Raw genomic sequence first — 15,101 nt, forward strand, 5'->3', positions numbered from 1 at the left:
TATTTACTCGTTAAATCAGGCTCACTGAAACGATTGTGCAGTCTTCATGGCCATGACGGAGTAATGCACGGCTGTAATTCCACGAGTTCGTAACCTCTCAGGTGAATTAATTATCCTTGAGTAGGTGGGAAAAAGGGTATTTCATGTTATTTAGAGGGAATATTTAAGAATAAATTTTGCAGTCGCCGGCAATTATTGCATGAAAGAAGGAAATTGACTTTTACCACCATTTACGTCACCAACCTGTGGCCTTGTCATTTTTACGGCTAATTCGGACATGGCGTCCAAGGAGCAGGAGGATTCTGAAGGTATTCATGCGGCTCGGCGATTTTAATGACGTTTTGTGACGTTATTGCGATTTATAAAAAATGGATTGGTTTGTGAAATTTCCAGACACATGAGGTTTCGACCTTGCAGTTCCGAAGGGTAATTTTGTTTATGTCTGGAGCGCAAAACATGGAGTTATGGATTGAGGTAACATTAATTAAACTTGCCGCCTGTTCGATAAGCCCGGGCCTGGTTCTTGGTAAAACAAATCAAATGTATTCTATTCATGACGTGAACGTTGAGAATGGAAAACAAACAAACAAACAAACAAACAAACAAACTGGTCTCGGTTCACTTTCGATTCGCATGGAAGAGCTAATTACGTGTACTGTGGCCATTAATACTGAACGCACTACCATGGGTACCTGTACCGCGGAAACTGAACAAATCGGTGTTTGATACACTCGAGTACAGGTGCGCACTAGCTCCTAAGCGGTACAGGTGAACACTATCTCTTAAGCGGTACAGGTGAACACTAGCTCTTAAGCGGTACAGGTGAACACTAGCTCTTAAGCGGTACAGGTGAACACTAGCTCTTAAGCGGTACAGATGAACACGAGCTCTTAAGCGGTACAGGTGAACACTGGCTCCTAAGCGGTACAGGTGAGCACTATCTCTTAAGCGGTACAGGTGAGCACTATCTCCTAAGCGGTACAGGTGAATACCAGCTCCTAAGCGGTACAGGTGAACACCGGCTCCAAAGCGGTACAGGTGAACACCGGCTGCTAAGCGGTACAGGTGAACACCGGCTGCTAAGCGGTACAGGTGAACACCGGCTGCTAAGCGGTACAGGTGAACACCGGCTGCTAAGCGGTACAGGTGAACACCGGCTGCTAAGCGGTACAGGTGAACACCGGCTGCTAAGCAGTACAGGTGAACACCGGCTCCTAAGCGGTACAGGTGAACACCGGCTCCTAAGCGATACAGGTGCGCACGAGCTCCTAAGTGGTACAGGTTCGCACTAGCTCCGAAGCAGTGCAGGTGAACACCAGTTCCTAAATGGTACAGGTGAACCCTAGTGTACCTTGTGTATCCTATGCAGCTATTGTGATCCTGTGCTACCATTATTTAAATGTGGTTAAAATTAGGATGTTCGGTTTTTGAAAAAGGGCACCAGGTATTGAAGAGGTGTGTACAGAGGTGATTATTGTAGCGGGAGAAGTGGGATTCAGGTGGACGAAGCAGTTGATGAATATATATATATATGAGAGATGGGTCAATTCTAGAGGGGTGGAGGACAAGGTAAATTATGCCAATATGGAAGGGGAAGGGGAAGGGGATGTTCAAGATCCGTGAAGTACAGGTGCATTGCACTACTTAGTCATGTCATGAAGGTACTGGAGAGGGTTCTGGATGGGAGGATAAGGACGCTGTGCAGCTCAAGATGGCTGGGGTTTTTTATGTCTCCGCTGACCAAGTCACTGCAGGTATTATGTTTTCGGGTTGTCCGTCCGTCTGTCCCGCAAATCCGAATTTTTTCTTCATTAAATAAATGAAAATTCACAGAAATTAAGAAAAATGTCCGCTAGTAGTCGGGGGGCACTAGTAGGGGGCTGCAATTCCCACCCATGGGAATACCCTTAACCTGTTGAAACATTATCCCACAAAAGGATGCAAAAGTATCAAATAAAATAAAATTAACAGCATCCTTAAACTTCTGCTTATCAAAACAATGAAAAGTTGAGTATTTATTTTTAGAAAAGAATGTTCTATCAAATCTGACACATAAAAACTTATTAAAAGAGCTAAAAACCTTGTCAATTACTTTGAAGAGTGAATCCCTTGAATGAATGAATGAATGATCGTTTTAAGGCCATTTTCCCCGCCAGAGCAGGGGTTAGCCTTGCGGGCCCCATGACAATCATGGTTCCCTGTTTGAAGCAATGTTTTTTTTTATGGCCGGATGCCCTTCCTGACGCCAACCCTTGGTCACGCTCTTCCGGTGCGCAGGGATACGGTGTACCTATTCTAAGCCGGGGTATACACCGGGATCATTCATCCCAGGAAGCTGGTACTGAATTTGCCGACCTCGGAAGGATGAGGGGCTGAGTCAACCCCCCTGGCGTTAATTCAGCGATCGACCGGGATTCGAACCCAGGATCCTAGGATCCCAAGCCGGCATCCTAACCACTAAGCCAACACCAGGCTCATCCCTTACGTGAATGAAGAGTGAATCCCTTACGAGTGCTAAATCCAAATCCGTATATAAAGTTGAAAAATCAACAAACCTCAACTGACTTGATATTGAGGCATCAAATCCTCTCCAAAAACTCCAAAGTAGACTTGATGCTCCAAAAAGAGTTAACACCAGAATTCTCTTCAATTGCCAAACAATGTTTCCTGAACTGTTCCCCAACAACTTGTAAGCCCGAGTTAACTATAACCGATAAATATTTGGTGGTACATTGCCTGGCACCAGCTATAAACCTAAACTTGTATGGGTTCTTATGAAGTTGGGAATCCAGAAAAGCCGAGGAATACAAAGATTCGCCTCTTTACATTTAATTCTGAACTTATTAACTTCCTGATGCTCAGAGATAATATCCTGGAGGGACTTATGACAAGGAACATATCATATGTGCTATTTCCTATACCAGTGAAAGTCACTGGATCAATGCCTAACTCTCTTAATAAAACCTCCACATAAAACGTTTTACAAACCACAACAAAATTATTAGCAGCCTTATCCCCTGGAGCTATGACGTATCTATCATGCAGATCCCTAATATCTTTACGAACACTCGGCTTGTTCAACACTGGTTTAGACCAACCCAATGAAAGCAAGCCCCGACTACGAAAAACCTCAATCCTATTTTCCAGGACTTGTACAATTCTGTTAAACCATGGATTGAAACTGGTTACAGATAACTTAAACTTGTTGCACATTCTGTTAATAAAATTGGAGACAGAATCTACGATTGAAGACCCAATGCAGCTCCAAGGTCGAGTTACTGGTTCCCGATATTTGGCTCCCATTTTCATCAGATCCCCAATTTCACTATTACTAATTATATTAAAATCCCCAGAAACACGAAACATGCACAGTCAGTCTCCAAAATATCCTTTACCATATCTACACTAACCCATTCTCCCTTTCGATGAATTTGGATTGGTATGAGTTCACAGTATGTTCCTGTGTAATATAGTTTACCTGTTCTATTGACTTTTGTAAAATCCTATACATTTTAGAGGTAACCACTCGGTAAATTGCCCTGATGAAAATGGTATGAACAAAGCTTTGCTTTTCAAAGGTAATTATTGGAGAGCTTCTATTTGTTCTCATTCATCTTGTTGAACGTTGTTTTGCAGTTGGTGATTCTCGTGATGCAACCTCCTCCCTCTCTACACAAGCGATGTCTACACCCAAAGCTGATGGCGATCCAAGCTCAGAGAACTTGGGTAAGGCTGGCAAACCTGCACACAATTTAATTTTAATGCAAAGTCGAGGTCATTGAGGAGCAAAACAATAGGAAGTTCTAAGGAGGTTTTGACCAACTCCAAAAGGATGGAAGGGGACAAATGGATAGTGATTGGACATTCAGACATTAATGTAAGAAATGGTGGGGGGTATGGCAGGAGGTTTGCAGGAATCAAAAAGACAATAATTTGAAACATGAGATGGAAATGAGCTCCAACCTTGAAGCAGTGCAGGGATGAAAATGATCGGATAGATGCAGGAAGGTGATTCCACAGTTGGATAAAGAGGAATTGACAAAGGAATGCACACATACACATCCACATACACATACATGCACAAGGCTGTTGAATGGGACAAGTGCTGTCACTTCTCTAGGTACCAGAAACATCACAACAATTGCACCGCTTTTACCATATTCAACGAGGCATTACCTGAGGAGGAATTTTCCTCCCATGCCAACCTACGGGGATTGCCCATGCTCTCGTAACCTTTTAAATGCTGAGCGGCAACCAAGGAAGCAGCACGTACCATTTTTAACATCTTTGGTACGGCTCGGCCTGGGTTTGAACTTTGAATCACCGACCTTCCAAACTCGGAAAGGACACTCTACCCATTACACCACAAAGTCTGATTAAATAATGTTTGCAATTATCGTGCTGATTTTGAAGATTGTTTCCCAATGTCATTGATTTTGAAGATCGTTCCCAATGTCATTGATTTTGAAGATCATTTCCAATGTCATTGATTTTGAAGATCGTTTCCAATGTCATTGATTTTGAAGATTGTTTCCCAATGTCATTGATTTTGAAGATCGTTCCCAATATCATTGATTTTGAAGATTGTTTCCAATGTCATTGATTTTGAAGATCGTTCCCAATATCATTGATTTTGAAGATCGTTTCCAATGTCACGTAGGATCAACAACAACAATGCCTCATCTGTACAAGACCCACTTGTCTGTACAAGCCTATAATGACTTTTTTGTTGCTAAGTGGAGTACTGTGTTCCCCTTTGGGCTGGTACTCCAGCATTATATTTGTCTTTCTGGATTCTGTGGAATCTAAAGCTCTCAACATTGTTCACATCTCCTGTAATTAGGCGAAAACACAAGGCCTGTTGCTCTTATTGCAGACAGGTCAGTGATCTCTCTGGTTTTTATTTTTTACTGCCTCTCCCATGGTCTAGCTACCTGTGCTCTCTTAACCCTTTGACTTTCCTCAACTCCTCCAAGATGCATGCGTTCTTTCAGTAACCCCCTTCAAGCCTTCACTCTTTTGTTGCTCTTTCTCACATTTGTTGCATGGCTTTCCTGAAGTGGTTGAGAGATTTCAGTAAGGAGTGCATGACCAATCACAATGCACTGTGCAAGGTTCTTGTTTATCATCCCCGTTGCTGCAACAATCACTGGTCCAATTTCTGTTCCAAGAAAAAGAAATCGAAGCCCTTCAGTTCCAAGATCTTTTTACTTTATTTTTTTATATCTTGGCGTTTGGTCATCTTCTTGAAATACGAGCCAATGTTGTTGCTACCGGGCGAGCTTCAACCTTTCTCACAAACAAACATCACACACTTTTCTTCTGTTTTATTTAAGGCCAGGCCTCGATGAGGGCTATATAGTCCGTGCCTGGATCCTTCAACAAAAACAAAAAACATCTCTGGGTACTGCCACTCCAATTAGCAATGCACTTTTTCTTTCTTTTTTTTTGTACCTTCATGCGGTATCTGATCACTATGGGTTTTTTTTCTTTGTTAACGCTAGATGGGATCATTAGGTCGTGCGTACGTGTGCGTGTGCGTATGCGTCAGCGTCAGTCAGTCAGTCAGTCGAAGTTATCTCCCTTGGTGGGAAATTGCTGATGGGTGCCGAAAAAGTCGCAGAAACCGATTACGTACCTTGACACATGCCCCTGAATGTATTTCATGGTAAAATTTAATCTTGAAGTTTATTTACAAAATGTAGCTGGAAAGCTTTCATAAAAAGTTTCCTGCATGTTATGTTTTCATCGGGTTGTTTGTTTGTCTGTGAACAGGATATCTCGAAACGTAATGACAGATTTGGACGAAACTTGGTGGACAGGTTGGGTGTGTGACCAGGACAAATCGATTCGATTTTGATGATGATGTGGATCTGGATACGAGAGTTTTGTTGAAGTGATTCGTCACCATTGAGTGATAGGGCAAAACATTAAATATGGCATGATATGTCAAACGTTTTTGGACAAGTCATGACAAAACTTTATGGATGAGTTGAATCGGTGACAACAGCTGATTAGATTTTGGTTACTGTCCATATCCGGCCTATCCGTGGAATACAGGACATAAACTGTTCAGGCTGCCGTCATAGTTTTTATTGCTTTCCTCATGGAAGAAGCACTTTATCAAGCTGGATTGCACTTTGTTTCTTTACAGACATATCAACATCTTCCCAGGATAAGGACTCAGGTTCTCCCCCAAAGAAGGTTGCTTCTCAGTCAAGTTCCCAGAGTAAATCTGGACAGAAGAACAACTCAAGTGGCCAATCTGGTGAAGATTCAAACGTGAGGAAGAGGAAGAATTCTCATCCTGACAGCCGTGGGAGCTCCCGTCGTAGCTCCGGCTTCAAGGGCCATCAGGGCAATGCAGGGTGAGGCTGGTGGGTCATGTATCGGTTTCCTTATGGTTCATGATCAGCAAAGCAATAATTGCACAGAACTAGGAAATTATTTCATTTTGGGACTTTTTCCATAAGCAAAATATAAAAAACCCCAGAAAGCTCTAACAGTTATTCAGCTGCATTAGAATTATTTTCATATTTTTAAGGGGCAAGGTGTGAGGGAGGGGGAGTTTAACACTTTGCAAAGTCGACATTGCATGTGTTGTTACAGCCATTGGGTCAGACCAGTTGCCCGTTCCGAATCCCGACAAACCCTGTCAAAGCAGCCGCGACCACCAATTGATTTGGTCCCTTCCGAGTTGGATCACAGGCCTGTTTTCCTTGATGTCGTACTCCAATGGAACCACCAAGCCAATCGATGTGTTGCGCTGTTTGGTGCTCTGTGTCCATACTCTATTGACGAGGGAGCAAAATAATAAATAATTTAATCAAAATAACTGCAGGCATGGACGTCGTATTGGGTGCTATGTTCCTGATCTGTCCTTCAACAGATGTGTACACAGTAATTCTAATGGCGATCAGACACTTGAATGCACCCAGAGACCAAGTTGTTTTAAAGTGTATTGAAACGAGTGTAGAAGAAGAAAATTAATTTGCGTACGTAATTTGTGTGAATCAAGTGGATTTCCCTGAGGCTTGACCTTGCCATTGCAAACACGTAAACCTAATGAATACATATATTAATCAGTGTTAGAGTCCCTTGTCAGCCTGATATTGGATAAATAGTATATTTATATATGACTCGCAGAAGTACCTGGCATTGCCGGGCGGGGGAGGGGAGGGGGAGGGGGAGGGGGAAGGGGAGAAGGAGGGGGAGAAGGAGGGGGAGGGGGAATGGGAGGGGAAAGGGGAGGGGGGAGGGGAAAGGGGAGGGGGGGGAGGGGAGGGGAAAGGGGAGGGGGGGAGGGGAGGGGAAAGGGGAGGGGGGGAGGGGAAAGGGGAGGGGGGGAGGGGAAAGGGGAGGGGGTAGGGGAGGGGAAAGGGGAGGGGGTAGGGGAGGGGAGGAAGGGGAGGGGAAAGGGGAGGGGAGGAAGGGGAGGGGAGGAAGGGGAGGGCCAGTCAACAATGACATTGCAGTTCTCATGGGAGGAGAGCAGCACAACAATCGCGACATCGTCCTGCATCTTCGCGACAACAGCACGAAGCGGATTTTGGAGACTCACCGATCCTGTGACGCCCTCCAGTACCGGCGTTGCCGGGTGGGGGAAGGGAGACCCGCACATTCGCCCTCTCGACTCAAGCTCACTCGGACAAAAGCCTCGCACAAATTACACTGTGAAGGACCAATGGCCATGTCTGTGCCACAAATCAAGTACGTGAGCGAGTCTGGCGCACTGAATTGAAAATATATAGAACACTCATACTCCGTGAAAAGTGTAGCCGCCGTGTCGCCATCTTGGTTAGCACGACTCACATGACTCGACCAACTCGCTTCGCGGATCTCGTTTGTTTTGAACGTGTCCGAGATTTTAAAAGCGAGACAACTGTTAAAATGCCATTTTGTGCGGAAATAAACTGCTTCAATCGGTTAAGGAAGGGTTGTGGAAAGACGTTTCACAGCTGTTTCAAAGACGTTTAATTCATATCGCACAAAATCGACAAAAATCGACACAAAACACGATCGTACAAAAGGTGAAAAAACGCAATCGCTTTTCGCTCTGAATTACGTGCAAACGCGTGACGGAAATCACCATCGCCCAGCATCGAGTGCCAACCAAGATGGTGCCCGGTAGCTGCATCTCCACCTATGTGGTGTGAATGGCAATGGTCATTCTATATATTTTCCGTTCAGTGGTCTGACAGCGAGGATGGAACATCACGTGATCGCTCTGGCACCGGCTGAGATTCCATGTATAATGATCCTCGCTCAAATGCGCTGAGGTAAATATGAATAAAAAATATGGATCTCGTCAAATATTTTTAGGTAGGCCCTGTCCTTCCCAGGCTCAATGGCCATGTCTATGCCAAATATCAAGCACGTGAGCCTCTCCGTTTAGGAGTCTATCGGTAAAACACACACACACACACACACACACACACACACACACACACACACACACACACACACACACACACACAAACTGTGTTTTATTTATATCGATACGACTTTTCATAATAATAATAATTCATTTATTTTGTATAGCGCTTTTCAAGAAGCCCAAAGGCGCTTAAACCGATATACACATATCGGTCATAGACCGATATACACATATGTATTAAAAAGATTCAATACATAGAACTTATAAGAATGATGTATAAACTTTCTCCGACCCTGTTTTTCTCTTAGAGATTGAGAAAGAACCGATGTCCTCAGTCACGCTGAGGCATATTATCCATTAGAAGCAGAAGGCTTTGTTTATTTTGTAAGATGTTAGAAATCTCTGTTTTCTCGATGACGACATTTTATGGCTGGGAGAGTTGGATATGAAGAAAGAAAAGAGCTGACCCAAGGAGTTGGAGACTCACGCAATGCTTGCTATCTTTTTGAACCTTACCTGACTCTTTGTTCTTTGACCATAAATAGCCATGCTGCTGACGATCGTGCAGCTCTTGGTTCAGTTGTAATGTATTAAATGTAGTGTTGACCTTTGTTGAATGTAGAGTAGTGATTTCGTTTTATTCGTGTATGTGTAACTCGAATGGAAGTGTTTTCAGTAAATGCCTTTGGTACCAGTGAATCAAGAACTCGCATGTGTCATTAAATCAGTATATTGTCTTCGGAAACGAGTTTGGACATTTAATTATCTTGAGTCTTGTCAAATCATTGAAGGCTCTTATTAAATAAATTAAAAATCCACGACACGAGCAAAGGGGACGAGAATACAAAAAGGAGCAATACAGTGCAATAACCCTTTCCCTTACCCCAAATATGCGCCCTCGAGTCAACGAACGAAGGGGAAACTTAAAATAAGCTCAACTTTAAGGCCTCAAATGCTCCTCAGTAGTTGGACAAGAGATAGAGTCAGACATGACTGAACAACAGTGGCTGTATCCGCCCGGCATTATGCAGCGAGTACCAAGTGGTACCACGGCTTGTTCAGGAACAGTCTCAGGCTGCGGACCGGAGCTAGCACGAGGGGGTGGGTGGGGTGGGCACGGCTTGTTGGGGTTGGTGCGTGCATGGCTGTAAGCCGTGGCAGCAACTGCTCGTCCTGTGGAGGAATCCAGATGTCTCTCACGCACAGGTGGCTAAGTTCTCTCTGTGTTTCTCCCACCATACTTGTTTGTAGCTTTGGTTCCCACCGGTCGGTATCTGTGGTGCACTTCGCTTCTCCCCGCTAGGCCGCTATTGGTCCCTCGCACGGTCCATGGGCGGGGCGAATCCCTTACCTTTTACCCAGATGGTGCTCACTGCCAGGGTTTGTGGTCAGGCATTTTCCCGCCTGAACCTGCCGGCGGCCTGTGAGCACACTTATAATAACATTTAGGACAGATTACAAAGGTAAGAACATTAAAATGGTGTCAAGGGAAAGCGGTTTTAGACGCATGTAGGGAAGGTTGACAACAGCTTTCTTCACACAAAAGGATGCATATTCTATATCGCAATTAAATTACCTCGTGCTCATTCCAATACATGCAATATGTGAAATAACTCTCACCATACTATGCAAAGTTACCCCATTTAAAGGCAATCTCACAACAATATAGCACATTACATGATACCAGAATAAAAAAAATGTAGTTTCAACCAATTATGTTTCCCTTACCTCATTAGTCTTACCGCCATGTTGCATCGAATGATCTGAAGTGCATTTTTTGGCCAGATGCATTATGGGCTGATTTTACAAGTTTTAGAATAAAATGTTACATGCTAATTGCCTTTGTTAAACTGTTGTACTAGGTCTGCATCAAATAAACATGGATTCAGGAGACAACGTGGGGATTTTCCTGGTAATTTTGGCAAGCAAGACTTGGGTCCAGGTTTTGAGCCACATGGGAGAAGTGGACGATATCCTCGCCCACTTATGGGTCCCAACGAAGGCCGTTTCAAGAAACCTCCACCATGGTCCTTGGGAAGAAGTGGCTTTCCTGGTCCATTTGACATAGAGCCTCCACCCCCACGCTTCCGTGCCCAGGGGGTAAGTGGATATGGGGTTGGGTCAGTGCTGCAAATGTATTTACATGAAGGTTGGAGCGATTATGACTGGATTGAGCAGAATCATAGAAGTGATTATATGATTGAAACATATGCAGTATAGTGATCAGATATGATGTTGCATTTTGAGTTGATATTTAATATCATGTTGACTGAAATGATACCTCATGGCTGTTTCTATATTATGCACCAAAATGCACGTGAAATTGTGCTTTGAAATGCAATGGACATGGAAAAATGGCCCGTGCAATCCTACGCACATAGGTTTGAAACTCAAACTGTAGATGTATTTCATTGTACTGATGAAGACTTCTGGTTATGAAGATTAAGATAATTAAATCCATTTTATCTGGCTTCATCTTGGTCCTCACATCCACTGTCCATGGTATTGTATACATGATTGAGGCTCGTGGAAGAGCTGGAGCAGAGCAAAGGGAACAAAATGGAACGGAGGAAACACCAACAACAGAATAGAGATTAGAGCGAGATCAAGGGGAGAGAGAGAAGGATGCTTCAGGGTGAGTAAGCTGCACACAGGCTGAATGAAACACAGCAAGAAGTAGGGGAAAGCGGGGATGAAAGAAGAGGAACAAACCAACTGACAACTAACAAACATGATGAGGTGAGGGACACGAAAAATCATGATAACCTGGAAAAGTGAAATGGGGAAATTTGGGGTAGAAGGGATCATGACTAAGGATGGGGGATGACTTGAGGTAGCGGTGAAGAGCTGTCTTGAAGCCCTGAAGGGAAGAATGGGACTGAACAGACTGGGGGGGTTTATTCCACGAGTGAGAGAAAAGAGGAACAAATGGGTGGAGGTGACCAGTGAACCCGGATTTTGGGAGTTATCGGGTGTTGCAAAATAAATGATACTTTTACCCCCCAGATTGTATTGACCACATGTTGCAAAATAAATGATACTTTTACCCCCCAGATTGTATTAACCACATGTCCGCGATTTTTGAATTCAAATTTCACGTGCGTCATCATGACGTGTCACGCATGTTGCCTGCGTGTTGTCTCCGTCATATTTGCGACTAATGTTCGTGTCTTTGCTAAAATCTTTTCAAAGTCGACTTCAAATGGTTTCTGAAGCTAATGGTGGACATATTGACGCGTATTAAACGTGAGTTTTTAATTTTTGAATGAAATAAAGCCTTTGGTTGGATTTTCATCTGATTGAAACTTCATTTCATCTTTGGGGAAAAAAGTATCATTTATTTTGCAACACCCCTTAAACAAGAAGAGGGTTACGAGCGGTCCATGTGCGTCATGACACTCGGCTTTGTCCCAAGAGATCCCAATGAATTTGCTGGCTTTGCTCTTACATGGCATCAAGAAGGGCAAGGTGTGAGAGAGGGGTGCTACCCCAAACGGGGGAGCTGTCTGTACCCTATGAAGCTGTAACTGAAGGTTTTGTAGGTTGTCGAACATTCACATTCACCAAAGAAAGACCTTGCACAACGAAGGATGCCCAGTTAGCGGCTCACTTTGGAAGCCATCTTGTAAATACGGTCTGCCCAACAAAGATCATGGCTAATGGTGAGGCCCAAACGTTTGAATGTCAACCTCTTCAATTGGTTTGTTCAGGGGGTAGATTGGAGGGATTGCCAGATGATCTTTTTGAAGAGACAGGATGAGTGTGTGGGATTTTTCTGGGTGGAAAGACATACTCCGAGTGTTGGACCAGGTACTGATTCTGCCAATGTCTGCATGCAGAGAGGGAAGAGGCTGCTGCCTGCCTGTCTGAAGAATGAGAAACAATAGGCAAATTGGAATTGTCAGCAAAGAGCAGGATTTTCCAGGGAATCAGAAAGATCATTTATCATGAATATGAGGAACAAGACTGGGCCCAAGACACTGCCTTGGGGGCATTCCAGCTTGGATGCGGATAGATGAGAGCATCCCGTTAAGAGCTACATGCTGAATATGGGAGTGGAGTAAATCAGTAATCAGGAAGAGTGGAGGAAGCAGATTCCATGACTTTGCTTTTAAATGGAAGCAAGTGAATAGGCCTGTCATTGAGAGGATCCATTTTTACACAATGCTTTTGTATCGCAGTGATGTTTGCTAACTTCCAGGAAGATGAAAACCGCCCTCGAGGTAATTATTGTGTGAACAGAGCAGAAAGAGGATGAACAAGAGATGCAGGGCAGGTATTTAAAACACGCACTGATACCATCTCGGCCTGTCACAGAATTGTCGTCGAGGTTTGCCAGAAACCTCTCCACCTTCTCAAGTGGGAAAAACACTATCCAGGGGAAGTTGGGTATTAGGAGGGTAAGGTTGGCATGGGCAGTGATGGATTTGGGTACACAAGATTTGGAAGCAAACACACAATTGAGGCATGCGGCTTTCTCATGAGCAAATTGTTTTAAAGATAACTCCCTGTACTAGGGGTGAGAGGATAAGTATGAACCACCTTTAGAGACCATTTTTCTCCGCAGAACAGGGGTTGGCCTTTTTCGGGCACTGTGGTTCCCCTTTCGAAGCAGTTTTATGGCCGGATGCCCTTCCTGCCACCAACCCTGTTAGTCGCCTCTTGCGACACACAGGGAATTACCAGTGAACTGGCACTCAATTTGCCGACCTCGGAAGGATGACAGGCTGAGTCAACCCCCCTGACATTAATTCAGCGATCGACCGGGATTCAAACCCAGGATCCTTGGATCCCAAGCTGGCACCCTAACCGCGAAGCCAACACCAGGCTTTTTGGGAGGACAAGTATGATAACTGCATACTAAATTATATAAATCTGTACAGAATTGAAAGTTTGTGTGAAAGTATTCTCAGGCAGTATTAGTATCTGGAGAGGTGGAAATGAAGGACCAGTCCTTGACATGAGAGGGCAGCTTGCAGTCCCTGCCAGTGAGCAACACCAGACTCTACTGCGCTGAGGCAGACAATAGTCAGAGACATGTTGACTCTGACGAGCACATCATCAGATATTTACCTATTGGAACAGAAGAGGAACAGGAGACATTGGTCAGAAAATTTGTCATTGCCAAGTCCAGATGGAAGGATGTGCAATTGGGAGAAATCCTGGTCAGACAGTTCATTGATTGGGTAAGGCCGATGGAGTCGGAAGTTCTTTGCTGCAATGCCCTATCTTGTTGAAGAGGCACCAACACCCAGCCTATAGGAACGGTGGCAGTTGAAATCACTGCATATGAGGAAGGCAGTTGGGATGAGTGCTTATACAATGGTCCATGTTTGTGGAGAGGGAGATGTAAATGCTGTCTCGTTTTCCCTGTTGGAAATGCAGCCAAGGCCTTTGGTGACACTTCTATCCCCACCCAATCTGTTAGATCCCCCGCCTATATTTCCCATACTGACATCCACTCTCTCTTTAATGTTATCAGGCCGAATTTTCGAAAGGCGTTTAAGAGTTAGACACGTGTCGAATCGCTAAGCATGCAATGATCACCTGTTAAAAGTTAGTCGCCATTCACCAAATAGTGATTATCTAATGTAGATCAAAACCTAATCACAGGCACTTAAATAACAAAGAAACTTCTATACGTCGGTGAGGGCATGTTTTAAAGTGTGTTTGAAGCCTCAAAGCAAGAATTGCATGGCTTATAATTATTGGTACTTCACATGGGACGGTGAATAATGAATATGGATGCGTTGGGAGTGCTTGAATTAGCTCAAGAGGAGGCGGCAGAGGATAGGAATAGGGCAGTTCGCCAATGTGCATTGAGAATCTTCGATGATGGATGCAATCCTCTGGAGATGTACGACACTATAAAATTTGTTTGGCTTCTCCTGTCTTGGATTGTTCCTTGATGAACCTTGATTACTTCGATTAAACCCATTCGTTACTCGAATGAAAAATTGTCCCCTCTTTTCTGTCCTCACATGTTTCCGTTGTTGGAACAAACAAACTAAACATTGACACACACGAGGCCTTCGTTCTTCGTTCCAGGTGAGCTAAAAACAAAGTGAAGAGCACTGGTAAACTCAATAAAATAGGCCTCATAACCAACTGGTAGAACGGCACTCGGTAGCGCGCATACCCCCACCAGACTGAACAGTTTATGTTTTGTATCCCAATGATAGGCCGGATCTGCATTCGAACCTGAATAAAATACAATCGGCTTGTTCTTGTCACCTACCCAACTCATCCACCTAGTTTTGTCATAAACCGTCGACAACGTTTTGAAATATCATTTTGGCCCTATCTATCGATGCTGAAGAATCACTTAATTATCGGATCTGGATCTTCACCAAAATCGAATCAACTCGTCCTTGTCACACACCCAACCTGGCCACCAAGTTTCTTCCCAATCAGTCCATAAGTTTTAGAGTTGTTGCTCACAAACAGGCAAACAGGAGTGAATACATAACTTGCGTCCACCTTCGGTGCCACAGGTAATAACATTTGTAGCGACTGAAGTGATCAAAAAACAACAACCTCATGGAGTACTGAAAAGAGTCCTTTAAACAAATATACATGGAATATAATCTGAAAATGCTGCTATCCTTAAATAGAAACAAATGATTAGTTGATCTGATGAAACAAAAACTTTAGTGGAGACCTGCTTTGAGCTTAATCTCACCTTCTGAAACCCACCTGTCATGGTTTGCAACAAACCTGGGTG

The 15,101-nt window shown here is 43.9% G+C and overlaps 1 protein-coding gene across 2 annotated transcripts in view; it reads left to right on the top strand.

Moving 5' to 3' along the window:
- The first annotated feature begins 207 nt into the window (after positions 1 to 207).
- The window catches only part of LOC137439136 (uncharacterized), an 83,710-nt gene continuing 68,816 nt past the window's right edge, over positions 208 to 15,101 (top strand). For both annotated transcript variants that reach the window (XM_068134852.2, XM_068134853.2), the window contains exons 1-4: positions 208 to 308; positions 3,637 to 3,726; positions 6,155 to 6,368; positions 10,240 to 10,477. In XM_068134852.2, coding sequence (XP_067990953.2) covers positions 278 to 308; positions 3,637 to 3,726; positions 6,155 to 6,368; positions 10,240 to 10,477 — 573 coding nt within the window. In that variant the 5' untranslated portion in view covers positions 208 to 277. The remainder of the gene's footprint in view (positions 309 to 3,636; positions 3,727 to 6,154; positions 6,369 to 10,239; positions 10,478 to 15,101) is intronic.

This window comes from Myxine glutinosa, chromosome 13 (genome assembly GCF_964187855.1).
Source record: "Myxine glutinosa chromosome 13, kmMyxGlut1.1, whole genome shotgun sequence".
Classification (NCBI taxonomy): domain Eukaryota; kingdom Metazoa; phylum Chordata; class Myxini; order Myxiniformes; family Myxinidae; genus Myxine; species Myxine glutinosa.